Raw genomic sequence first — 26,839 nt, forward strand, 5'->3', positions numbered from 1 at the left:
GCTGGTAACCAGGGCTGCTAGCCTGGAGAACGCCTCACAGGCAGATCACTGCTGACGAGCTCCAGACAAAGGCTGAGAGCAGAGAGCCATGGGAGACTGTAGGGAGCTGCTAGCCCCACACTGGGAGAGCTGCTGGGAGCTGCTAACTCTGGCTGCTGAGGAGTTCCAGCAGCAGCTAGAAGAGCTGTTAATGCCAGCTGTTGGGAAGCACGGGCACTCGGGGAACTGTGGCACTGAGATACAAGAACCACAGGCACTTGAAGCTCAGAGCTAGAACACTAAAAGCTGAGAACTGCTGGCACTCAAAGCCTGGAGCATGAACATCAAGAGCAGAGAGTCATTGGCACCTGGATGTTGGAGCACTAGAACTAAGGGAGTGGCCCTTTGCCTTTTTCCAATTTCCATTTGAATTGAGCAAAAGAATCCTTAACAAAGGTATGCATTTTTTTTTCAAAAAGAGACAGACAATGATTGATACCTATTAATTTTCATGAATCACTTCTACTAAAGGCTTCCTGGCATGTCAATCAGTTTTTTTTTTTTATTGAAGTGGTCAGATTAGGTCATCATGCCTTAGAAATGTGAGTTCTATTGTGAATGCATGAATTAATACACTCTCCTAGAAATCCAAGCTGCCTTTAAACCACATTCAGAATGAGATTTGAGATTCACAATCAGCATTTGAAACACTGGGTCAGTGAATATTTTCTCCTTATAATTAAGTTGAATGAGTCTAGTATTTTCTAACTCCCATAATGAAGCAATTGTAGCTACTGAAAAGTCCTACAATACAAAAATTAATGATTATAATGTCCTGCTAGTAAAATAACTGATGAAGTGATAAGTCATCAAAATTTTTGTACTATGAAAAATTTCTTAAAACTGAAACAATTGAATCCTCTGAATGAATGAGGCAGAACTTGTAGCTGTCATTTGCTCATTAGTTCTCATCATCCTTCGGTTAAGAACGTGTGCCTCACAATCTAGGAAGCCAGTTATCTGCACCAGCTGGGTAGAACAGCGGGAACATCTGGGTACCCCAAATAGTTATCCCTGTGCATTAACCAAGGTACACCTATTGTTCTTTGATAAATAATGTTTGGTCTGATAAACATAAAACCGATATAATAAAAATTTAGGTTGATGTTGGAGAAAAATTTGCTGAACACTGACATCCCACGCCAGTCTCTCTTTCCTTGTACATTCTGGTTGATTTCCCTTGAACAGGCAGGTTACCACGGCATGGCAATTTTTTAACATCTTCATATATTAGTGGATGGATAGTAAATTGAAATTTACGGATGGGCCTAGCCTGTAATGCAAAGCCTCGTAGAGAAGTGGACTGTCTCCTAAATGCTTAGCATCCATTAAATCAATGAGACAGGGCTCTGCTTGCGGGGGCTCTCTGGCCTACTTTGGCGGTATGTCTGACATCCCAACACACATACAGTTTAAACGTACTCTCGCTTACTGTTCATTGAGTGTGTATAAATATATAGCCTCAAATTAACTAGATTATTATCAGACTTTTCTATATCCGAGATACATCTTGTATTTTGACATTCGTTGGATTGCAACATGCAGTTTACGACACCTGGGACTACAGCAAGACGTGAAACACAGTTCTACCCAAAACTGCTACTTCTTGGGGAAGGACTAATTTTGGCTACTGCACTGGACAATGGTTTGATTCCTTAATTTCACAGATAACTTCACAGGGACACACAAAGCCTAAGCACATTTTTTTGGTTAGCCTGTGCTCTAGTATCTGTTTCCAGATTAAAACACGATCCCCCACCACCCACCCCATGGCTGTCTGTGGTCACTGACGTGTTTCGATTCCATCTGGCAGAGCCAGATCCTCCTCAGGAATGGAGTCCTCCATCCTCGTGAAACCTCTGCTTCCTGTGAGTCGTACGCGGTGCCCTGTATTATCAGTGAACTGCATTCCTGAAACATTGGCTTCAAGGAGACTTTTTGAGGTGGTTTTCCAACCACGGGCGCCATGTGAATTTCAGGCTCACTGTGTACTGGGTCAGATTCCACCAGGCACAGACTTGCAACTAGTGAGCAGGAGTCAGCGTTTGGCAAGAGTTCCATTTGGCAACCTTATCGACAAGCATTTTACAAAGCGCAGTGGCGGGGATGGGTGCTCGTCCATTCCCAGCACTCACGGCAGTACAGGGAATTCCAGAAACCTCAACAGCAGAGAGAAAATCAATTATTTCTTTCCCTGTTATTAACCACCTCTTGGCGACTATTCATCTTACGTGTGATGATGACTAATATTCGCCGAATGGCAAGCAGGCGCTCCTTCAGGGAGGTCATGCCGAGGATGGCCAGCTGAGCCTTGCGCTCCAGCGGCAGCACTGCCAGGATCCACCAGGACCAGGCAGGACCACTAGGATTGCTCTGCCAAAGGAAGGAGAAGAAACACAAGATTGAGGTCTAAAATATACCGACACCTGTTCCCTGATATAGTTTTGGTTTAACCAACAAATGTGAGCAAAAATTAGATGCCACCTTCTATTATTGTAGGACCACCTCACAATTTATCCATCCTCAAACTGCACAGTCCAATGTCACCTGCTCATAGGTGGGGAGACTCACGAAGCAAAGAGCCTGCTAAGAGATGGCCCTGCCACAGGGGAATGCCATGGATGAGTTGTACTCCTGAGTACACACCAGCCAGAGGAGAAGGCCACGAGAGTGACCTCCACGGTCCAGTGTCCAGTGCTACTGTTTTGTAAGTTTTAAGCAGGCTCCATAAAGCATGATATTATAAAGGCTACAAAAGCATGTGTATAAGACTGAGTGCCCAAGGAAATAAATCTTATAATAAAGTCAATGTGGCCAATGTGTAATATGTATAAAACATTTATATATAGACATGTTACATGTGGGAACTATTGTGAATTTATACACATACACATGTTGCAAATTTATATAAATTTATAGAAATAAATATATGTGTGTGTATATATATATATATATATATATATACACAAAAAAAATACATACACCTATACCTGCATATATGCATATGATTGCCTTTCTTTAACAAAATCAAACAGGTACTTCTGGATTGAGCTCTAGGCAAAAGCTGCTCATAAACTCATTTCCAATATTCCTGATACTGGACCCAAGACATCCCTGTCTCTCTGCTTCCAAGGTCTCCTATTCTCTTCCGTTCCTACTCCAAAGACAGGCAAAATACCAACTGGGAATGAGGGAGGGTGAACTCTGGAGTGGTTTTAGTTCAGGGTGGAGCAGATTCCATGAGAGGATTAGTAATAACATTGTGGCCAAAGCCCAAAGGGGAAGCCCAAGTCACTGTCAGGAGGACTGTGATGCACCCTTCTGTGGTGACTTCCAACACAGGGGCTGTAGGAAAATGACCTAAATGAATCCACATTTTTCTCTTCCTTCCTCGTCTTAGAGTGGGAAAAAACTGAACGGCATGCCTAATGGGAAGGATAGCACATTAAAAAAAAAACAAGTGCCTCCTGCATACTACCTAAAGTCCTCTGTATTGGCAGAATAACACCCTCCAGAGATGCCCACCACCTGGTCCTAACACCTGTGAACCTGGCACTTCACATGGCAGAGGGGACTCCACACATGTGGAGCAGTTAGGATCTCAAGGTGGGAGAGTCTCCTAGTGGGCCCAGTGCAATCTCCAGGCTGGGGTCAGGGAGATGCGACTGTGGAGAAGCAGACAGGATGTGATGTCCCTGGCTTTGATGATGGAGGAAGGCAGCCATGAGCTAAGAGTGCCAACAGACTCCAGAAGCCGGAAAATGCAGTGAAACAGATTCTCCTCGACGTCTCCTGAAAACAATGCATATGGCCATCATTTGATCAGGGCCCAGTGAGACCCACGTCAGGTTTCTGACATAGAAAACTAACATATAAGACGATCCATTTGCATTGCTTTAAGCCACCACCTTTGTGATCCTCTGCTACAGCAGTAAAAGAAAGCGAATACAACTACCAAATTAAAGATTAATCTGGGTTAATAAGAAAAAGCCTTTGGGAAAAGAAGGACTCACAGCCCCTGGCAAATTAATCTCATCACTCTGCTTTCTGAATCTTGAGTCAGAGCACGGAGGAGCAAGAGGGCTTACGTGAGAAGGGACGGTCGGGTAGGACTTGGAAGCAATTCTGGCTCTTAAAGCTCTCTCCTGAGTTTGGAAAACACAGAACTCAACCAGAGGGTAAAATCTAGAAACCTCATCAAGAGATAAGATAAAGAAATAAATAAATGGGGGAAAGACAAGAGGTAACTGACCTTACACTAAACCTGTTGAGAGCTGGTCCTACCCCCCCCACCTCCAACCCCAAACACATGATAAGATGGACAGATGCCCACGTGCAGATGGGAAGAACTATCTTGTGCCAGTCACAATCCTACATCATCCCTGCTGAACAGCCTCACCCAAATGAGGAGGTCATGTGCACGCAGAAATACTCCAAAACCCTAAGGCCCATTTACTGCTTAAAAAACCAGCTTTACCCAAAAATCATTTTCAGGAAGTACCAGAGAAAGCTCATGATGCCTGGGCCCCACCAAGGACTTGGAAATAAGGCTTCCAAGTTCACCAGGACCACGGGGGTCTCCCTACTGACTCAACACCTGCTGGACTAGGAACAAGGAAACATCATGTGGAAAACACCGTGTTCGTGCCAAAATGACGAAACCGCTATCCAGGTCTTACGGTGTTCATGAGAAAAGCAAAAGCACAGGAGCTGGCGGCCACGCAGAACAGGAGGGTTTTTGTTAGAAAATAAATTATCTTGATAGAAAGCACTTTTTTTTCCTTCAATGCACAAGATGCCCATACTAAGGGCTTTCTTGGGCTGTTAATAAAGGAACTGACTCATAAGCAGTGATAATGGAATATACGGCATTGTGCTGCCAAATTTTTCCATCAGAGTGATGTGTCTCCGCACAGTAGAGCAGGACGCAGAGCATGAAGAAGGGAAAAGGAGACCATACCTGAGGCTCAGGTTCCCTGTCAGGCATTAACCCAAAATGACTTAGGATCTGTTCTTTCATGTGGTCCTGAAGAGATGCGAACCAGGACACGGACTGTTGGTAAACAGAATCATGAAGAGCAGCCAGTTCTTCATACTCCGGACCTTCCACCTGGCCAAGGAAAAGGAGAGAGCCATTTTAATAACTCAGGAGGTATGTGGCCCTCCACTCGTCTGCTCCAGCTAGCGACCTCTGCCGTATCCGCTAAGTGCATTTGTGGCGTTTATTGTTTCAATAATTCACGACTGTTTCATAAAAAAGGTATATTCTCAATAAAGAAATTTTGCACTATTTCTTTTTGCCTAATTGAGAGCTACTGATTGCATGATTATTCCTCTTAAGACTCTTAACATAAGCACAATTCCACATGATGAATGATTTTCAATGGATGCACATAATTATACACTTGAGATATACTGTAATCTAACCATTTACATAAGATAGATTGAGACACTTTCAACTTTTTTTACGTAAGATAGATTTAGACACTTTCAACTTTTTAATTTTGAATATAAATATTCAAAAACAATTTTTTTTTCTTTTTTGGTGAGGGAAGTGTTATTTCCTCAGGAGAATTTCCTGGAAATAGAATTACCAAGTGAAAGAACTTAACATTTTAAAAATTGTAGTCCATATCAGCAAACTGTATTCCAAAAGACACAATGGAGCAACCCCTCATTCATGCATTAGCTAGGGCTCAGCGGGAACACTTGGCTTCTGGTATCTCTCTCACTGTCAAGTCCAGTGTCTTACAGTTCCATCTCAGCCCTTGGTCAGAAGAACCGGTAGAGTCAGAACAGTGGGCTGGGGCCTGGGTTTAGATGATTGGTTTCATCGCTGACTTAAACATGGGTGAATTCTAAGCAGGCTCACAGCCTCATTAAGGTAGAGTTTTCTCATCTGCAAAATGGAAGTAAACCACTCAGGTCCTTTCTGGCTATAGAATTCCAGTTATCTATGAGACTGAGGAATTACACTGTTATGCAAATGGCCCTCCTAAACTTGATTTGTAAAACCAAATATTCTTAGGTGGTGGTGGATTTTCTTTAAAAAAAAAAAAACCTCTAAATTTATTTCATGTTGTTACTATTTGAGCCATTTAAAAATATATAAATACAGGGCTGGGGCTATAGCTCAGTGGTACAGCACCCACCTCACACGTGTGAGGCGCTGGGTTCGATCCTCAGCACCACATAAAAATAAATCAATAAAAATATGGTGTCCATCTACAACTAAAAAAAAATTTTTTAAAAAATACAAATACATAAAAGCTGTCATCCGTAACAGTCAATAAAGCACAGAGACCCTGAGGACTATCACTTTCAGCCATGGTCTTAAAATGTAGCTCTGTGGTCCAGTGACCTTGGAGTTTGGCTCCGTGCTCTGCTCCTTTGCCAGACAGCAGAGACCCAGCTGGAGGAGAGGGGCCTGGTGCACCGGGTGTGTGGATCCACTTAGATGAATATGCATCATGGTCCCCAACATGACTTCTACGGAAGACCACAGACTCTTACTTCCACATTTCCAAATGTCAAAGAATTTTAAAAAAGAATACAATGATTCCAACAATTTCCTCCTTCTAAATATTAAAAGCATTTTTTGTTACAGTATAATTTATATACCAAAAATAAATGTGTAACTCTTAATTGCCGATAATTTTGTCAACTGTGCACACCAGTCTAACCATCAACCTAAACAAGACAGAGAACATTTCCACCATGTAGAAAGATTACAAAGTCCATCCTACATTTTCTGAGTTTTACTACCAGATGCTAGTTTTGCCTGTACTTGGAAGTATGCCCATAGTGATGGTTGTGCCTGCTGCCTATGTAGATTAAATACTGGTATTTTTCCTGAGGCCGGCTTCTCTTACTTGGCATAATGTCTGTGAGATTCATTCATGTTGTTTATTCCTTTTTACTGTTGAGTAGTATTCCACTGTATAAATGTACCAAACTTGTTTATCTATCAACCCGTTGAGATCTGGGCTGCTTCTAGCTTTTAGCTATTAATAAGACTCTTACGGATATTCTCATAAGTCTTTTTTAAAAATCTCTTCCAAACATTTTGCTAATTTGTCAAATTATGTGCCCTGATATTTCTATTAGAAACAAGTAATTCTTTTTTTCACCTAAGCATTGGTTTAACAATTTTATTAAATTATCAGCACATGCTAATTATACAAGATAACAGGTTTCTTTGTGGAATTTCACATCTGCATATAACATGTTTTTATTGTATCCACCCTCCCTTTTGCCCTCTCTTATCCCTTCTCATTTCATGTCATATTCTACCCCTGCCCCAGATTGCACATATGAGAAAACAAGTAATACTTTTTTGTGGTTGCTGTTAGTATTTTTTTAGTTGTTGATGGACCTTTATTTTATTAGTTTTTCTGGGTGCTGAGAATTGAACCCAGTGCCTCACACATGCCAGGCAAGTGCTCTACCACAACCCCAGCCCCCATACTTGTCTTTCTGAGTCTGGCTTATTTCACTTAACAGGATGACCTCCAGTTCCATCCATTTTCCTACAGATGATAGACATGATCTCACTCTTCTTTATGGCTTAATAACACTCCATTGTGTATTGCACCGTATTTTCTTTATTCATTATTTGCCTCAGTCAATTTTGTCAACTGTGCACACCAGTCTAACCGTCAACCTAAACAAGACAGAGAACATTTCCATCACGTAGAAATGGACCTTGATGGGCATTCAGACTGGTTCCATAACTGGGCTCTTGTGAATAATGCTATGATAAACATGGGTGTGCTGGTATATATTGTATGCTGACTTTGATTCCTGCTGGTATGTACCCAGAGGTGGTATAGCTGGATCATAAGGCAGTTCTGGTTTTAGTTATTTGAGGACCCTCTATACTGTTTTCCATAGTAGCTGTACTAATTTGCATTCCCATCAATAGTGTATAATGGTTCCTTTACCCTGCATTCTAATATTTCTTTATTTTTCTTGACAATAGCCATCCTCACTGGGGTGACATGGAATCTCAATGTACTTGTGATTTGCATTTCCTAACAGCTAAAAATGTTGAGCATTTTAAATATAATTTTTGGCTATTTGTACTTCTTTTGACAAATTAGACAAATAATTGCTAAGGGGTAAGAGACTCAAGTCTTTTATATTTAGCTGTGAATTAAGGCTATTGTTTTGCATTACAGCTCATTCTGGATTAAACCAGTAACTAGGAACACGGACTGACAAACTACTGCTTGTGAATCAAACGCCTTTCACCATCATGTTTTCATAAATAACATTTTACTGGAGGCTGGTTGTTGGGCCCACTTATTTACATATGGCCTATTGCTGCTTTTGCACTCCCAGGCAGCTGAGTAGCTGCAACAGAGAGCACATGGCTTGCAAAGTCTAAAGTACAGTCATCCCATAGGGACTGGTTCCAGGACCCCCTGTGGATATCAAAATCCATATAAAATAACGCAAAATTTGCATATGATCACACAGATCCTCCCACACACTGTAAATCAGCTCTAGATGGCTTAGAACACCTACTACAATGCCAACACCATGTAGTCGTTACACTGCATCGTTTTTGTTTTTAGGAGGCAGGGTTTCACCGTGTTGCCCAGCCTGACCTCAAACTTGTAGGCTCAAGAGATCCTCCCTCCAGCCTCAGCACCTTAAGAAGCTGGACTAGAGCTGTGCACCACCATGTCCAGCTATATTGTGCCGTTGGGGGACTGATTCCAAGGAAACATGTTTACACGTGCTCAGTACAGACTCAATTTTGCTTTTACAATGTTTCTGACACATGGTCAACTGAATCCGGGGAGCAGAACTCAGAATCAGAGGGTTAGCTGAAAACCTGGCCTTTCTAGGAAAAGTCTGCCAGCCCCTGGGCGAGAAGACGAGGAATCACAAACCCAGTTTGCGATGTGCAGGTGGCGTACAAGTCTCTCCACGCAGGAATCTCAGTAAGAGATTTCTCTACCAGCCCCAACCCAGGTGATACTGCACCCCGAGAATGAACCACTTCAGGGCTGGATGAAGAAGGAAATAAGCAAGGCTGTGAATAACAACCCGGCCAGGCCTTTCCGGGACACAGAGTGAAAAAAGGTAACTGACCTCTAGGAAATACACTAGGAAAACGAGCCTCACCTTTTCATCTTCCAGGTATTCGATGTCCGCCGTGTTGTAGCCATCTCTGTGACGGTGGCTTAATACTCGGAACCGGCTGATTCCGATGGCATCCACAACGGAGCTTCCATCAGGAAAGGTTCTGACCTCCTTGATCTCCAGCATGCAGCCGTACTCGGAAATCCTTAAGGCACGTGGGGAGAAACCACCATTATTTTTAACATGTTTAAAATGTTCCCTCAAAAAACGTTTGGGTTTAAAAGGGAGTGCGAAGCCCACGTCCTCTCCATAAAAGCCCTGCAGGTGACTGCTCTGCTGGATGCTAAATACTATGGAGTTGGTGGCTGCGGGTGCCAGGGCACTTGGGCCTCAGCAGTTCAAACAAGCCAGTGCTTGGGAGGGACCCGAGAGACGTGGGAAGACAGAACCTTTAACGTGGCTCCTCAGCCCCCTTGGCCAGGCCCCATGGGGGGTTCCACTCCCACACACTCCCTCTGCACGGCTAGGAACCACGGCATGTTCCCGTTTGGCCCCTCCACAGCACGACTCTGCAGATCTCTCTTCTTCCCTGTCCTCTCGGACCACTCAAGCCCTGACGGCGCCCTTCCTGTGTCACCCTTCCCCCACACACGGGGCTGCCCACGATGGTCCTGGGTCCATCCACCCGCACGCCACAGCTCCCCTGGAGATCCCGCTCACACCCACGACTCTACCTAGCACCTGCACCCTCGAGACAGTCATCGCCGCACACAGCAGTCTATACCATGCACTCACCCAAGACTCCCCAAAACAGGGAGGCTCAGGTCACGGCAAGATCCAAAGTCAAGGTCTGAACCCTAAGCTATCTGCTTCCAAAGTCCTCAAGTGAACAGCTTTACTACACATCTTCAAATGAAAGACGGGACAGGATTACAAGCCTGTGAGTCCTGCTGCACAGCCGCTCCAGGATCTGGTGAAACTCTCCCTCCCGGTTATCCAACAGGAGGGTCTCACCACAGCCCTGGGGTCCCGGAGGCCACCTGAAGAGAGCCTTCAAGGGAGGGCTGACTCCCCAGTTATCAGCCAGCAGCCTCGGAACGTCAGCTCCCCCACATCTGCCCAGCAGCAGGTCTTGTTTGAGGACAGGAGGCTGTGTCTGCAGCTCCCAGGGCATCCCTGTTCTCATGCCTGCCCACATAAGTCATCTGTAACCCCAGCAACTCAGGAGGCCGAGGCAGGCAGATTATACGTTCAAGGCCAGCCTCAGCAATTTAGCGAGACCCTATCTCGAAATTAAAAAAAAAAAAAATTAAAAGGGGCTGGGGATGGTGGTAAAGCATCCCTGGGTTCAATCCCTGGATCAAAAAAAAAAAAAAAAAAAGAAAGAAAGAAATTAGCTGAACACTCATCACACACTGTGTCACCTCCTGCTTCTCCCCTCTTCCCCTGGAGGGACCTGTCTCCCTTCTTGGTCACCCTGAGCCATCTCTGCTGACGGATTCAAGGAACATAAGTTGAGTAGTTTATCTGGGTTCCTCTTGTGGTTTGGGTGGAATAACGTTCTTTTCATATTCCATATTCTTGGTGGAATTCCTGAAGCTTTTTCATTTTGCTTTCCTTGACTTTCGATGGAGCAAATTTTAATATATACTAATTAACCCCTTCTGTGCTATGTACCTTCAGCCTTTATAGAAACATCTTCCCCTTGTCTTGACTGTAAAGATAGTGCCGAATATTTTCTCTTAAAGCTTTTTCCATCTTGCTTTTCACATTAAGAACATGAATGTGTTTGATGTTTATAGTTATAAGGTGAACAGGTAGAGAAGAGATATTTGTTGCCCTATTTGGACTACCCATTACCTACTAATTTTATAGGCACCTTTTAATGAATAGTTCGTCCTCTTCCTCTTTTTTTGTTTTGTTTGTTTTTACCAAACTACGTCACTCTGGAGTCCACATATGAGCTGATCTGTCTCTGTCATTGTTTCCCTGGTCTACTGTGGCTTATCAAGTTGATATGACAGGAATGTACTCTCATCTGCTCATTGGTTTCTTCAAAACTATCTGATCTTGCTTGGTCTCCTGTTTCCCCACAGTGATTCTTAAACAGTTTGAGCAAGTTCATGATAAAAAAAAAAAAAAAAAAAAAAACAAAACAAAAAAAAAACCAAAACAAGCAAAAACCCTTCTAGGATGCTGGCTGGAATTACTTTGGATTTATAGACCCATCTGAGTAGAAATGGCCTTTTATAACATCAAGTCTTTGCATCCATGAACATGGTATTTCTCTCCATTTATTTAGAGCTTCTTAAACATACTTCAATAAACTTTTAGAATTTCTCCACAAAAGTCCTATGTGTATTTTTTAAAAAAGATTCATCTGGGGCTGGGTTTGTGGCTCAGTGGTCGAGCGCTTGACTGGCATGTGTGTGGCCCTGGGTTCGATCCTCAGCACCACATAAAAATAAACAAAATAAAGTAAAAACTCCATTTAAAAAGAAAAGATTCATCTGTAAGTATTAATGGTGGAAACTTGTGTGTGGTCTTAAAAATCCATTGTCCCCTTCTTCCTGGGCCCAGGGGTAGACTGTGTTTCCCAACTTCTTTCACAACAGGTATGAGCATAAATGAGATGGCCCTTTTCCCTCAGAATCCTTTAAGAGTGCATGTGGCACCAGGTACAGTGGCACACGCCTGTAATCCCAGTGACTCGGGAGGCTGAGGCAGGAGGTTTGCAAGCACCAGGCCAGCCTAAGCAACTTAGCAAGGCTGTAAGCAACTCAGTGAGACACTGTCTCAGGATGATTAAAATCAAAGGGCTAGGGATGAGGCTCAGTGGTAAAGTGGCCTTGGGTTCCATCCCCCAAAGGCAGATGTGCCTCTTCTACCAGAGAGCACCTGGATGGCCACGCTCATGCAGAGCTGGCAAGTCCCTAAAGGGTAAGAAGAGACCTTGGTCTCCAAATCAGTCCACAGAGGAGCAGCCTGCTGTCTTGTCACATCCTCCAGCTTGTCCCTTCCTCCCTATACAGCTGACGTGAAAGACGGAGAAGTAACACCAAGTGCCGTGGGGTCTTTAACGGCACGTGTTTACAGCTGTGGAAACAGAGACAATATTCATGGAGGATGCATCCACTTTTCTAGACCTGGTGGTATGGAAGCACGAGCTCTCTTCAGAGAAGGGCCAGCAATGTGGACATGGAGCAGCAAGTGCAATGGCTGAGAGGAGCAGGATGAGGTGGAAAGGGTGGGCTCACACTGTGGATGGCCATGAACTCACACTCTCTGGTATAATGGAAGTCACTGGAGATTTTCACACTGTGGTCTAATAAGACGAAGACACAGCCTGCCCTGAATCAGGACCACTGGTGTGCTGACCATTCTTACCCGGCATGCTCAGCAGACAGACACATGCCGAATCGTTTGGTGCCAGTTTCCATACATCTTCTTATCATAAGCCGATAGCGGGGCTCAAAGACATGGAGCGGGCAGGGGACCGTGGGGAAGGCCATGGCACACACGAAGATGGGCACGTCCCTGGTCAGACTGCAGAGCAAGGGGAAATGTGAAGTTAGATGTGCGGGCTGTCAGAAAGACCAGGGTGGACTGGTCACCAAAACAGCACTCGATCCTGATCCTCTCATCTTGAAAACAAACCCTTCAGTGTTAAGTGGGAAACAGAAGCCACAGTGCACAGTGTGAGAAAGTTCTCTGCTCATCCAGTGTCCTGCCAAGTCTGGCTTATTCAATTGATGAGAGATAACATGACGCGTTAGTATTACTTTAATTGGAAATAGAGATAAAGCTTTTGACTACTCCAAAAAAATACTAATCAGCAGGCACGGTGGCGCACACCTGTAATCCCAGAAGCTGAGGCAAGAGGATTACAAGTTCAAGGACAGCCTCATAAACTCAGTGAGGCCCTAAGCAACTTAGTGAGACTCTGTCTCAAAATCAAAATCAAAAGTGCTGGGGAGGTGGCTCAGTGGTGAAGCACCCCTGGGTTCAAGTCCGAGTTTAAAAAATTAAAATAAAAATCAGGGGGGCACAGTAGCACATGCCTGTAATCCCAGTGGCTGAAGAGGCTGAGGCAGGAGGACCACGAGCTCAAAGTCAGCCTCAGCAACTTAGCAAGGCTCTAAGCAACTCATTGAGACCCTGTCTTTAAATAAGTATAAAAAGGGCTGGGGATGTGGCTCAGTGGTTAAGTGGTTCAATTCCCAGTACAAAAAAAAAAAAAAAAAAATTCGAATCAAAGCAAAAGCTAGATAGTAGTCAAAAGCAATGAGTTTTAAATAGGAGGGTATAAGAATGGTAAGATCTTTACTATCTTCTTGTTCTATGAACTTTGTCTTTTCACTTTGGAAAAATTCAGTGTCATACTTCTTTAGATACAAAAGCAACTACATAATTTCGTATTACAGAATTACTACAATATTTTGTATCACTACATAATTTTTCTTATAATTCCTTGCAATATATTTCCACCAATATTTTGCAATTAGCCTCTGTCCCATTTATAGACCAAGAAGCTTCTCCGCCACAAACCAACCAACCAACCAACCAACCAACCAGAATCTGAGGCAAAGCGGATTTTTCTTTAATCTGAATTTAAAAGCAAGTAGATATAGCATGAGTACTTACTGTGATAGTTCCAACATTTCTTCATCATAAATCCTCTTCCTATCCGTCAATTCATCCGATAAATATTGGAATATTAATTCTTCAGCCAGAATAGTTATATTAAAATTTCTGCTTGCCAACAACTGTAGGGAAAAAAAGTTAAATGATACCAAATATTAATTAGTTCTAGAGGACCAAACCATCCATGTCTGAAGGTCAGTGGGGAAGGGGAAGGATGGAGTCTCTGGGAAGACAGAAAGGACATTGGGTCAGCCTGTGACATGGCAGAGATAGCCTCTCCACGTGGGTATAGGACAGGAATAGGTGGACTACAGGAAGATGGAGGCACCTCCAATTCTGACGGCATCTACACTGTCAATCAAATACCATGTCCATGAGAAAAAAGGAAGAGGAGGGTGATACGTTGGGGAAAGAAAAATATGAAATAAGCATCATCTTGGAAAATGAAAAACGGAAGTTACTTGAGAAAAATCTTAGGAACGTCTCCTCATGTTCTGAATCCAAATGAAGACTGAGAATTTAACCTCTGTTTTAGTCAGCCTTTCACTGCTGTGACTAAAGGATCTGACCAGGATAACTGTAAGCAGGACAAGTTTATTTGAGGGCTCCTGGTTTCAGAGGTCTTAGTCCACAGAAGGCCGGCTCCATTCCTCAGGGCTCGAGGGGACGCAGAGCATCAAGGTGGGAGAGTGTGGCAGAGGGAAGCAGCTCACATCAGGGAGCCGAGAAGCTCCACTCTCCAGACACAAATATATGCCCACAACCACCCCCCAATCCCACCCCCTCCAGCCACCCCCCAATCCCACCCCCTCCAGCCACCCCCCAATCCCACCCCCTCCAGCCACATCCCAATCCCACCCCCTCCAGCCACACCCCACCACCTCAATTAGTCCCACCAGGGATTCACTACTGATGAGGCTTAGGATAACCCAATCATTCCTCCTCCAAACCTTCTTGCCTGGTCTCACATGTGAGCTTTGGGGGACACCTCACATCCAGACCATCACCACCCCCATTCCCAATCTTCCCAAGGCTCTCCAGCCTCGGCGTGTTACTCATGAGGACTCACGAAAAAGGCGAAGAGTCGGCTTAATCTGAACTGGGAAAGGAGTGAGGGTCGGAGGAGCTGGAGCTGGCCGTAAAGGGAAGGCAGGTGGCGATGAGTAAGAGAGTGCCAGGGTCAATGGGCTGGAGGGTCACTGTGTGACTCAGCAGCTGTCACCCCGAGATGGGCACACACATTGCACCGCTTCACTTCAGGCAAATGCGCAGAACGCCCAGGGCTCTTTCCGCCAGCACTCTCGTACACGCCAGGTACGACTCCAGGAGCATCAGAGAAGCCAGGTGCGATCTCACAGGTGTTCTCCCTGCTGCACTGAAGCAGCAGGTCTCAGCAAGGTGGAGGGGGCCAGTGCAGGGCCTCGTAGCTCAGCAAAAGCCCAGGCCTGGCAGGCCGTGCTCTGCTCGCTCTTTGGTAACTGACTGCATATCTGGACGTGGGCTGGCTCCACAGACTGCTAATACCCCAGGTCCAGGGCAGTCCCAGACACACCGCTAGGTCCCTGTTGCCTTGGGTGAAATGAGCTGAGTTTCCATGACTGACCGTGAACTAGGAGCTCCACCTCCAGAGATGACCGACTGAGCACTGCCACGACCCGAGAACTGGGAGAAACCAGTTCCACTTAACTCACAGACCTGCCTCACGACTGTCATTATGAAGGACATAAGTGTTTCAAAATTCATTTTATAAATTAGTAGTCTGTGATACCCTTTTATTGAAGAAGAATTCGATAAAACCTGCTTTACTTGGTACTATGTTAACCAAAACTTCTGCAGAGCCGTATATATAACGGATGATTCTTGTTCATAATAATTCATGCAAGGAAGTGGGAGCTCAGGAAGTGACCTCTGCTTTGAAAAGAGATCAAATTATGATTTTAAATTCTGGTTTGGGTATTATATTCTAATTTCTGGAACACTGGCTATCTGGAGAGCCTGTATATAATCACTCATTCACACATTCAACAAAGATTTCTGAGGCTCTAACGTATGTCTGGGTCTCTGGAAATAAGGTGCAAAAAAGAAAGACATAAAGTCTATTTCTGGCAAGGTGGTGCACACCAGTAATCCCAGCAGTCTGGGAGGCTAAGGGAGGAGGATCTCAAGTTCAAAGCCAGCCTTGGCAACTTTTCAAGGCACTAAGCAACTCAGTGAGACCCTGTCTCTCAATAAAGTATAAAAAAGGCTGGGGATGTGGCTCAGTGCACCTGAGTTCAATCCCTGGTACAAAAAAAAAGACCAAGTCTCTGTCCTAAGGAGCTGACATTTTGGTTCCAATCTCCAGGCACTACTTCACACAGGCCCCTACAAGGCAGTGTCAAATGTGGAGATAATAAGGGTCTATGCTACAAGTGGTGGCCACAGAGGTGTACATTTCATTCTCATGATACCAGGACTCCAAGCTCCCAGCTCAGGGAAGAAGGGGCCCAATAAGTCATCGGGGCAAATGCTTCTGTTCGCTGGAAGAGACGGCAATCCCAGGGGGAGGACTTCAAGGGACCCACCTAAGGAACCTTCCATGTAGACTCAACGTACCTAGTGCCATGACACACTGTGCATGGTGCAATGATGGCTATTCGTAACGGGAACCCTGAGGAATTTAGATTGAGTCTGCATGCAATTTAACAAGGTATGTATATATGATTTAGAAAGGTTTCAAGTATAACATTTTAACAAGTTTTGGCAGTAAATTAAAAGGTTACAATTATCTAAAAATTGGCTTCAGTATAATATCTACTCTTATCGTGTCAGGTTTCAAAAAATGAATTTTGGGGGCTGGGTGTCGAGCTCAGTTGTAGAACGTACGCTTAACTAATGTGTGAGATCCTGGGTTCCATCCCAAATGAGAGTGGGTGGGGAGAAGAAGAGAGGGAGAGAGGAAAAAAATAGAGAATCTGGACATTTATGAAAGACAAAAGCAAGACTTTATCCTACCTAAAAATGCATGTAAAAAATCTCTGGGAGACAATAACAGCAAATATTCTATTCTTAGTCCCTTTACCACCCCAAGTGGGTAAATAATGTGTTCCATGGAGAGCAGTGGCTCCCTGAGGACCAGCATCGGACACAGTGATTTAAGGACACACTCTTTAAGGATGCATGCGATCAGGAGACGGTCAGCTTTGAGATACTCTCCGTTTGCTTCCATTCCTAATGTAAATGGATTCAATAGCTTCCGTTGGGTTAAATATCATTCAACAGCTTCCCTGTAGACTCTTTAAGTGTTGCTGGTTTTGATTTCCAACCAAAGACTATGACAACTGACAGATGGTGAGGGCACTAAGGGACTGAGGAACAGTCAGAAATCATCAGTTCTTCCCCCCACGCCCAACTCTCGTGAGGAGGCCAGGCAGAGCACGCCCGCACGCGCCGAGGGCTCACCATCTTATCCCGACCATTTAGTGAGCATGCCGTGGGGACTCAGTGATGGTAGCTATCCTGTTCAGTCTCTGCCCACTGTGATTTCTGCCTGAAAATCGCCTTGAAATCCAGCTGTGTCTACATCAAACCCTTTTTTTTTTTTTTGATTAATCAAAGAGGTGGAAAAGGTCACGTCACTGATCAGAAAAATCTGACGTTCTTTAGGTAGGAGCAAAGCAGGACGGGAAATGGATCTACCAAAGGGCGGGAGGAGGAGCAGCCTTGCGTGTCACCAACTGTACCTACTTCCGAGAGCTTGTCCTTGCACAGCGGACAGTGTGGGGCATGGTCAAGGCAGCGCTCCAGGCATTTGAGGCAGAACGTATGTCCACAGGGCGTGGTGACAGGCTCAAAGAGCAACCTGGAAGGAAACGCGGGGGTTTTCAGCAGAACCGTCCAAAAGAGACATTCCAGCCGTCTGCTTTAGAAGGGGGCCCCATGCAGTTCCTTTAGTGTTCTGGAGGTCATATACGCCCATTTCCATCTTCTGCACTGAGTTTTTAGAAAAACGAATCAATCGCGAGTTAAGTAGATATCATTTCCTCCTTAGAAAAACAGCCTATTGCATTTTGGTGTCAGGCTCTGGGAAGCTGAATTGATGAGAGAACGACATAGATTCTACACCATCCTACCTCATGCAAAGGGCACACTCAAAGTCAGTTACGTCAATCGGGAGCTCTGGACCTTCTCCTGTCTTAGAGTTCACATTCCTTTCAGGTGAGGCATCTGCATCTGAAAAATTTTAAAACGGTTTCATTAAAACCCTAAACGTCTGAACAAGAGCATCCTCTGGGAGTATCTCCTCTGGACACCATGTATGACATCCATGTAACCAACCATGCCGGGCAGGAATGCTGCTGTCTAGTTAGTAGATAGCAATCATTTATCTGCACTATAAGCATGAAGAAATGTTAAAATTATACCTAAGTTTTCTGGCTATTTTGGACTACAAAGTCCTTGCCCTCTAAAATGTACTACGCCTCAGAGCAGATAATCATTTCACTGTTAATGTTACCAGTGTAGAATTAATCAAACACCAATGTCCTACCGTTTGGGATTATACAACATGATGAGAACACAGCCTACCGACCTTTCTTAGGAATCTTTCCAGGGGCACTAAGTTCACGAGCATCCTCCGTATCATCCGGATGCTGTCTCTTTAAGCCGGTGCTGGGTTTCTCTGGAAGTAAGCTTTCTAATGTCTTCTTATCCTCTTCAAAGTGTAGACCCAGTATAAAATACAAGACCGAAGAATTGGCATTTCGAAAGACGTCAGTTTTCTCAGACGCATTCTGGTTAAATAGGGAAAAAAAGAATCCTCAATATTCACGATATCACAGCATAGAAGGCATAAATCATGCAGGAATCTGCCTTAGAACCCTTTGGAAAACGAGGGTTGAGACTATCCCTTCAAAATCAGTTTCATTTATCAACTAATAAGAGGATCTTTGCACTTTTATGGTAAAATACAGGATAGTTTCTTTGGGGCACAATGAATGAACACCACTCTCCGTATGCATGTACATAACATATACACATAAGATAAATCAATCATAGATCACATGCTCAAATCATCCCGCTGCTTTCTTTGCTCCAAGCCAAAATAACCCCAGGCTCAGGTCTCCTGGTGTTTTGGTTGTTTGAAGCTTTTGCAGTTTCTTCCGTTCCATCTTCAATCGCTTTCATTATTTTTGTTGACATTTAAAAGTGTCAACTCTTGGGTTGAAGAGCTCCGCTGCTTTCATGAAACTTTTTTTTTTTTTTTTGATACCAGGGGTGCTTCACCACTCAGCCACATCCCCAGCCCTTTTAACATTTTATTTAGAGATAGGGCCTCACTAAATTGCTGAGGCTGGCTTTGAACTTGCCATCCTCCTGCCTCAGCCTCCCATGAAACACTTCTAACCAGTGTGACGCCGCGACCTCCAAACACCCTGTGCAGTGTCTCATCGGGGGAATCTGATGGACATGGGCTTCCTACCTCAGGACTCCCTGAGTTACCACCTTCTGCGGACTGTGGTGGCAGCGCCTTGTTTTTCCGGCCACGACATGGAGCCTTTGCTCTGCTTTGGATGCAAGCCTTGGTGTGCTGACGTACGTTTTCTGAAGGTGGAAAAAACACCTCACACACTGCCTATAAAATGGCCAAGGAGAGAGAGAAGTACTGTAAAATGCTTCTAGAAACATATGTAACACGTTTTAAAGACGCAAAGGAACAGGGCAGCCAAACAGGCCTAGAAGGTTGAAAAGAAGTCATTACCTTATTCCTTGTCAACCTTTTAAAATGCAAACGTTTTCCAAATCACCATGTTTTGAGCATTTCAGCTTCTAATCCCTTTCCATTCTAGCCTTACAAATGATAAACTATGAGATCATAACTTCCTTTTGTCTGGTCCTTACATACCTCCTACATTAAAACTCCCCTAAAATTCTCACAGATAAGAGAAAAATGCAGTAGAGAGGCTTCCGAGGGGGGTCCCACATTAATCTAAGCGGTGACCAGCTATGGGACTGAGACATAAACAGAAGACAGCTCTATTTATGACAGAACCACTAGAGCCAGCCGGGAAAGCAGAGGAGGTAAAGGGCCATCACTGCGGCTCCTGAGCCCAGGGCCTATCCCTGGGGAAGGGGAGGGCAGGGGCTGCCGGTTAGGCGTTCTGAATGACACCTGGTGGTCCTGCCAAACCCTGTGATCTCAGCTGAATCCAATGGCTTCAGGGAAGAAAGACAAGCGGATGCAACCTAAACAAAGCCCCTCCCAAAGCTCTTCATGTTATAAGGCGAGTGCACCAGAACCCAGGACCTCTGTTATGGTCCAGATCTGAAATGTCCCTCAAACACTCCTGGGTTGAAAGCACAGTCCCCAGTGCAGCAGGGTGCAGGTGGGGCTTTTAGGCCAATAATGAGCAGAGTAATTGCCAAAGGATTAACCCACTGGTAGCTGAATGGACTCCTGGGTGTTAACTGTAGGCAGATGAGGTGTGGCTACAGGAAATAGGTCACTGGGGGCATGGCGTTGGGGATTATAGCTGACCCTGGCGCTTTTCTGTCTCTCTCTCTCTCTCTGTTTCCTGGATGCCAGAGCTGAGCAACTTTCTTCCATGATGTGCTGCCCATACCTCGGCCCAGAGCAATGGAGTCCGTGGAACATGGACTGAGACCTCTGAAACCATAAACCAAAATAGGCTTCTGCTCCTCTAAGTTGTTATTGTCAGATATTCAGGTCCCAGTGACAAAAAGCTAACATAATCTCTTAGCAGAGAGCAGCTGCATCCTCAGCCAGGCCGTCGGGTCCTACCTGGCCCTGAGTGGCTTCAGCAGACCTGCCAGGGGTGTGAGTATATTTCATGGGCATCGATGGGTTAATGCTCTTTTGCCATCCCCCACCATGGTGTGCCCAGGAGGACCATGTCTGAAAAAGCAACGGGCAGACCAGGGTCCAAAGACCGAGTTCTGGCTCTGAGAGCTCTGTGAACGTGCTTCATCTCACTGCGCTCAGGCTGCCATCTCTGCCAGGCTTGTGTGAGGATCAGCAGGGAGAAGACAAGCTTCAAGCTTCTGATGACATCTGTAGGTGGGAGACAGCTGGCGGGGGTAGCTGAAATAGCCAACTCAAGACTCAACATCGTTCTGACAAGTGAGAAACGACGGTCAGAACCCAGCAAGTGAAAACTGAACAGGATGAACACCACGCGACGGCACTTGGAAAAACGGATAAAAACGTTACTAGAAAGTTCTCATCAAAAGAAAACCACAGACCTAGGTCCTTGTGGCTACCTACACTTCTAATAGGAGCCAATGGGGATGCTGCCAGGCTAAAAACAAATGCGCCTCACCCCCTGTCCCTGTCCTGTGTGCATGCTCAACTCTGGAGAAGGTCAGAACACATCCAGGAAGAAACCCTCGTGACCTTGTTCTCAGAGTCAAGGAGGCCTGGTACAAAGAATGATTGAGGGCAAGGAGAACAGCTATTCTCAAATATCTCAAGTGGTCTGAGCTGTTGAAGGAAGAACTGATTTATTTTTATGTTGCTCCAGAAAACAAAACCAGAACTGCTGGGTAGAAACTACAGGGTAAATACACGGTCGATGTTCCCAGGAGTGTGAAAATAGAGACAGGCTGACATGGAACAAAAACTCTCAGGCCCTGGAGGTGCTAAGTAAAGGCCAGGGCACCAGTGTGCAGGCTGTTAGGAGCGTGGATTCCTACCTGAAGTGTTCTCGGAGACGAGCAGAAGAGCACGTCCTCCTGCATTATGCTGGTGAGGCAGAGCTAGAGATTACAGGCCAACCTCTGGGCTGAACTGGTATATTTTACGTATCTCAGGATGTCTTGATAGGACTTCTGCGCAAGTTGTGGTACTTGAAATGGGAAATTCTAGGAAACAGCACTTTGCCTCCCCCGCTCCAAACGGTCACCTAGCCTCGTCTCCCGTGGGCCATCGTTTCAACACTACCCAAGCACACTGTACACCGTCTCAATAAATGGAACATCTAATTAGAAGCTGCCAGATGCACGAGCCTCATCATTATTCCTATGTTTCTAATCACATTGTCCAGAACATTTGGAATTACACTTCCGGTTTATTTCAAATGCCAGGGTTACCCAGCATGGACCCAAGGCTATAGACAGGACTTCCCAGAGAAACTCACTTATCAGAACTCATACCTTCTGTGCTTCTTTCTTCATGGTGCTACAATCAGGATTTAAAGCAAGGCAGTAGAGATATTCCTTCAACACTTCCTCACTTCTTCCCAGTGCACAAAGAGCCTGAGCTTTTATGTGGTGCCCCTGCATGGACCAAGAGACAGAGCAGACATAGACAACACAACCAGCATGAGTATACACATTTGAATGCAGACAGCTCTGCAAAAAATTGTTAGAATGATTTGTTTCGATTTCATAAACCCACCTCGGAAATCTGGCAAACTGCAATGTCTCATAAATACAATTTGCAATCAGAACACAAGAATCACCATATTTGGAATTTGCTGCTTACAGCAGTTCTAATGGACATGGTACGAGAGAACTGGTCTCTGTTAGTTTTTTTTATTAATTTTATTTTTCATTAATGTAATACTGCTACTGCGCTGGTGAGAGCTTCTTCCTCCTCAACTTCGTTGCTGGAAGATACCTGGTCTACACGGCTGACATCTACTGAGGAGGATTCTGGGGCTAGAAGTCCCAAGAGCAGGATGTCAGGGCCCTTATTCAGGGACTTCAGGCAGCCAGGCTTCCCCCCCCCCCCCCCCCCCCCGTGGTCCGTCTAGAGTCTCTGGGTGAGAAGGCCCTGTGATGTGTGTGCCGCTACTGCCCTGCAGGACAGGGTGATCAGACACGGGGGCGGACCTCCATGCTCACTCCCATCCCCAACCCCAGCTCCTCTCCAGAGCTCCTCCCATGCCGTGAGCTTAGCTTCCGTGGGAACTGGGATGTCCTCGGCTCTTTCGGACATTCATCCATGTTTGAAAAAGAAATCTGTCGAATTCCCTTCTTCCATAAATATTCCCCATTCTCTCTGTTTATGAGCTTACTCTTGTTTACACTTCCTGTCACACTTTCACTGAGGGACGATGTATAGACAGTAAACCCCACCAATCTTAAATGCTCAATGTGACGCGTTTGGATAAGTGTGTGTGGTTGTCTAACCATTAGCACTCACATTTCCACCACCCCCCAGCATTCTCTCCTGCCATCTGCAGTCAGTCCCTTCCCCTGAGCAGACCTGCTCGCCACTGACCTGTCACTCTAGTTTTGAGTTTTTGAGTATTTCACATGAATGGAACCACCATGCTGTCTTTTGTGTGCCTTTCGTGACTTGCTGTGGCCCTTCTAAGACCAACTGTGTTGCTATGTAGATCATTTTTTCTGTCCAGCTAAGCAGTATTCCACTGTATGGTTGTACCATGAATTACTTATTTGCATGTTGATAGATATTTATTTTTGTAGTCTTTGGCTAATATGAATTAAGCTGCTATGAACATTTGCACGTCTTTGTGTTCGTTTTTTTTTTTTTTTTTTACTCTCTTGGGAAAATATTTGTAAGATTGATAGGTCTCACAGGAAGAGTATGCTTAACTTAAAAAAAAAAAAATCTGCCCAATGGCTCAGGAGGCTGAGGCGAAAGGATTGCAAGTTCAAAGCCAGTCTCAGTAACTTAGTGAGACCCTAAGCAACTGAGCAAGACCTTGTCTCAAAATCAAAAATATAAAAAAGGGCTGGGGATGTGGCTCAGTTGTGAAGCAACCCTGGGTTAAATTCTTGGTATCAAAAACAAACAAATCCGGGGCTGGGAATGTGGCTCAGCCGTAGAGCGCTCACCTCGCATGGTCAGGACCCGGGTTCGATCCCCAGCACCACATAAAAATAAAGGCATTGTGTTGTGTCCATCTACACCTAAAAAATAAATGTTAAAAAAAAATATCTACTAAACCTTTCGAAACCAACTGGATAATTTTGTATTCCCACTAGTGATGTGTAAGAATTCTGGCTGGTGGACTTCCTTGGCCACCTTTAGTGTGGTCAGCCTTGTTAACTTAAGCCTGTCTAGTGGGTCTACAATAATATGTCACTGAGGTTCTAATTTACATTTCTCTGATGACTAATAACGCAGGGCATTTTTTCATGTATTTATTTCATATTCATATGTCTTTTTTGGTAAAGTATCTGCTTAAATACCTTGCCCATTATTTAAAATTGGGTTGTCTGAATTATTACTAAATTGGTAAAATTTTTTTTTGTATTTACTAAGACCAACTCCTTTATCAAATAAATGCCTCGCATATATTTCTGTCTATTCTTTGTTTGCCTTTTCACTTTTCCAATAGTATCTTTTGAAAGGCCACGAGTTTTAAAATTTGATTATCCATTTACCATTGGGGCTTTTTTCTTTTTTTAATGATGTGTGTTTTCTGAGTCCTTTTTATTGATTTCTGTCCTTACATTTATTTCCTTCCTCTTCTCCTACTTTCTTAACGTGAAAGCTTAGATCACTGCTTTGAGAACTTTCTTCTTTAAGAAGCACTAATATTATAAACTTCCCCCTAAAAATGGCTTTAGCTGCATTTCAGAAATTCAAAGTTATCATCATTTGTGTTTAATTGTTTACTCCTTTCCCTTTTATTTCTGTTTGATTCCACAGATTCAGAAGTAAGTTGAAGATGTTTAAGGATCTCCTAGATGTTTTTATTTTTGAAATAAAATAAAACAATAAAATTGCTCTTTAATTCTGTTTTCAGAGAGCATTCTCTTTAAGATTTCAATGCTTTGAAATTTATTAATACTTTTTTTTTTTTTACTAGCACTGGGATTCCATAAGCATTAAGAGGCACATGCAGACTGCAATTGAGTGTAATGTTCTACAAACGTCAATTAGGTTAAGAGGGTAGATAACGCCATTCAGATTTTATCTACATTAACTAAAATTTTGATTTAGTGAGGATATCAATACTGGCCAAAGTATATTAAATTCACTTAACTCTGATTGTGTACTTATCTAAAATTTAAAATTTTCTGATGCCCTGACATTTCATGTGTGTGTGTGTATGTGTGTGTGTGTGTGTGTGTGTGTGTGTGTGTATAAAATTGTTGTATTGATCCTCTTAAAGTTTTTCTTTACATCTCTAGTAATACCCTTTGATACTAATACAGTTATCTCATCTTTGTACTTTTTGTGTTTGCATGATATATTTTTGGAGCCTTTTAAGTCTATTTGTGTCTTTGCATTTAAGATGAATTTCTGGTAGAAGGCAGTCTGACTTTTTTTTTTTTTTCTTTCTACTTTGAATTTGCTTTTCCAGTGTCAAATGGTTTCCATGGTTTCAAATGAGATGTCAACCATCAGTCTGGTTATTTCTCTTATGCCATTATTCTCATCTCATGTCAGTTTTCTCTTGATGCTTCCAAGACTTTCTTTTAATATTTGCCTTACAGCACAGCAGCTTGATTATCACTTGAGTTTATCTTGCTTGGAGTTCATGCTTATCTTGCTGGGTCGGAAATTAACAATTCTCACTAAATCTGGAAAGTTTTCAGCCATTATTTCTTTGAACTTTTCCCCTGCCATTGCCTCTCTTTTCCCCTGCCATTGCCTCTCTTTTCCCCTGCCATTGCCTCTCTTTTCCCCTGCGGGTTCTAGGTGCACATGAACTACACACTTGACATTGACCCACACAGGCTTCTGAGATTCTTTCCATTCTTCTTTACTCTTTTCCTCCCCTTTTTGGTTCTTTGGACTGGGAAATTTCCATGTATTTACCCTCATTTTCATTGATACTGTTGCCATGTATGATGTGCTTTGGAGCCTGTCCAGCAATTTTGAATTTCAGAATCCATAATTTTCATCTTTAGAATTTCCTTTTTTTTAAAAAAATGGTTCAATTTCCCCACTGAAATTGCTGTTTTTTATAAAAACATATTTTCCTTTTACTCTTTCGATATAATTTCATTTGACTCTTTGATCTCATTTATACTCAATAAACATCCCTAACAAAAAAATTTTAAATTGAAAATGCTCCAATAAAATGCTGACAAAGTTTTTCAGCACTGATATGATGCCACAGGTAGAAAATTCCACACCATGCAACTTTGCTTTGTGTATAGAGTCATTTAAAATCTTATATAAAATTACCCTCATGTTGTATCCATAAGGAATATATAAAACCAATTTTGAGTTTACACTTGGGTCCCATCCTCAAGACACCTCGTTATGTATATGATAATATTCTAAAATTGGAAGATATCCAAAATGTGAAACGATTCTGGTCCCATGCATTTTGGATAAGGGATACTCATTCTGTAAAAGCTGTTTCTAGGTAAATACAATATCTGGGCCCACTTAATTTTTATTGGCTTTTATCTTAAGTCAACACTTTCCTGTTTCTTTTTGTGTCAAACATTTTTTAGTTGAAACTGGACATGGTACCTATGTTGTATTAACAACTTCTGCACTTTGTCACGTTCTTCTGAGTGTTACCGGGTCGTCACAAAGGGTGATTAACTTTTCTGGATTCCCCCACAAACTCTATGTTCCCATGGTGTGGCTTCTCTCTCTGCTCTGTTCTGACTTTCCCCTGCTCCTTTTTAAGCCTTGCAGTTCCTCCCCGATATCTAAGAAATTTGGCAATCAACCAGGATTTGGCCAGAGTTGGAACTTAGCCATTCTGAGATATTTTTCCCCCTTCTTGTAGGAGTTTCCCTCATTTCTAGCTATTCTGGCAGATTAGAGTTCTTTACTGACATTTCAGTCTTGGTCTTGCCTGAGCTGTGTGCTACTCCTCATTTCAGGTACTCACTGAACACGGGAAGGGGGACCCTGTCACTCTGGCTTTTTTGCTGTGCCCTCTGCACCTCTCACATGCGTGCGCAATTTAACTGTGAGTCAGATTTATATTTTGCATCTATCTCACTTGCACAGTTGTTTTGCTAAGAAAATTTCTCCCTTTCCACTTCCTTTCTCCCGGTTCCACCAGGCACTTCCAGATGAAGTACTGACCTTGAAGTCCCCAGAACTCTGATAGTTTCAGGTGGTAATGTTCAGAGCTTGACCACTATTGTCTTCTAGCTGCAGCTACCGGCAAAA

The 26,839-nt window shown here is 43.8% G+C and overlaps 1 protein-coding gene across 1 annotated transcript in view; it reads right to left on the reverse strand.

The window, feature by feature from the left end:
• Positions 1 to 2,217: 2,217 nt before the first annotated feature.
• Positions 2,218 to 26,839, reverse strand: part of Lonrf2 (LON peptidase N-terminal domain and ring finger 2) — a 37,812-nt gene continuing 13,190 nt past the window's right edge. The window contains exons 3-12 of the mRNA XM_077792095.1: positions 21,928 to 22,050; positions 19,238 to 19,390; positions 18,347 to 18,548; positions 17,889 to 17,988; positions 17,503 to 17,617; positions 13,777 to 13,898; positions 12,520 to 12,678; positions 9,175 to 9,337; positions 5,000 to 5,149; positions 2,218 to 2,412 (exon numbers count right to left, since the gene is read on the reverse strand). Of these exons, the coding sequence (XP_077648221.1) occupies positions 2,218 to 2,412; positions 5,000 to 5,149; positions 9,175 to 9,337; positions 12,520 to 12,678; positions 13,777 to 13,898; positions 17,503 to 17,617; positions 17,889 to 17,988; positions 18,347 to 18,548; positions 19,238 to 19,390; positions 21,928 to 22,050 (1,482 nt within the window). The remainder of the gene's footprint in view (positions 2,413 to 4,999; positions 5,150 to 9,174; positions 9,338 to 12,519; positions 12,679 to 13,776; positions 13,899 to 17,502; positions 17,618 to 17,888; positions 17,989 to 18,346; positions 18,549 to 19,237; positions 19,391 to 21,927; positions 22,051 to 26,839) is intronic.

This window comes from Urocitellus parryii, chromosome 12, assembly GCF_045843805.1.
Source record: "Urocitellus parryii isolate mUroPar1 chromosome 12, mUroPar1.hap1, whole genome shotgun sequence".
Lineage (NCBI taxonomy): Eukaryota > Metazoa > Chordata > Mammalia > Rodentia > Sciuridae > Urocitellus > Urocitellus parryii.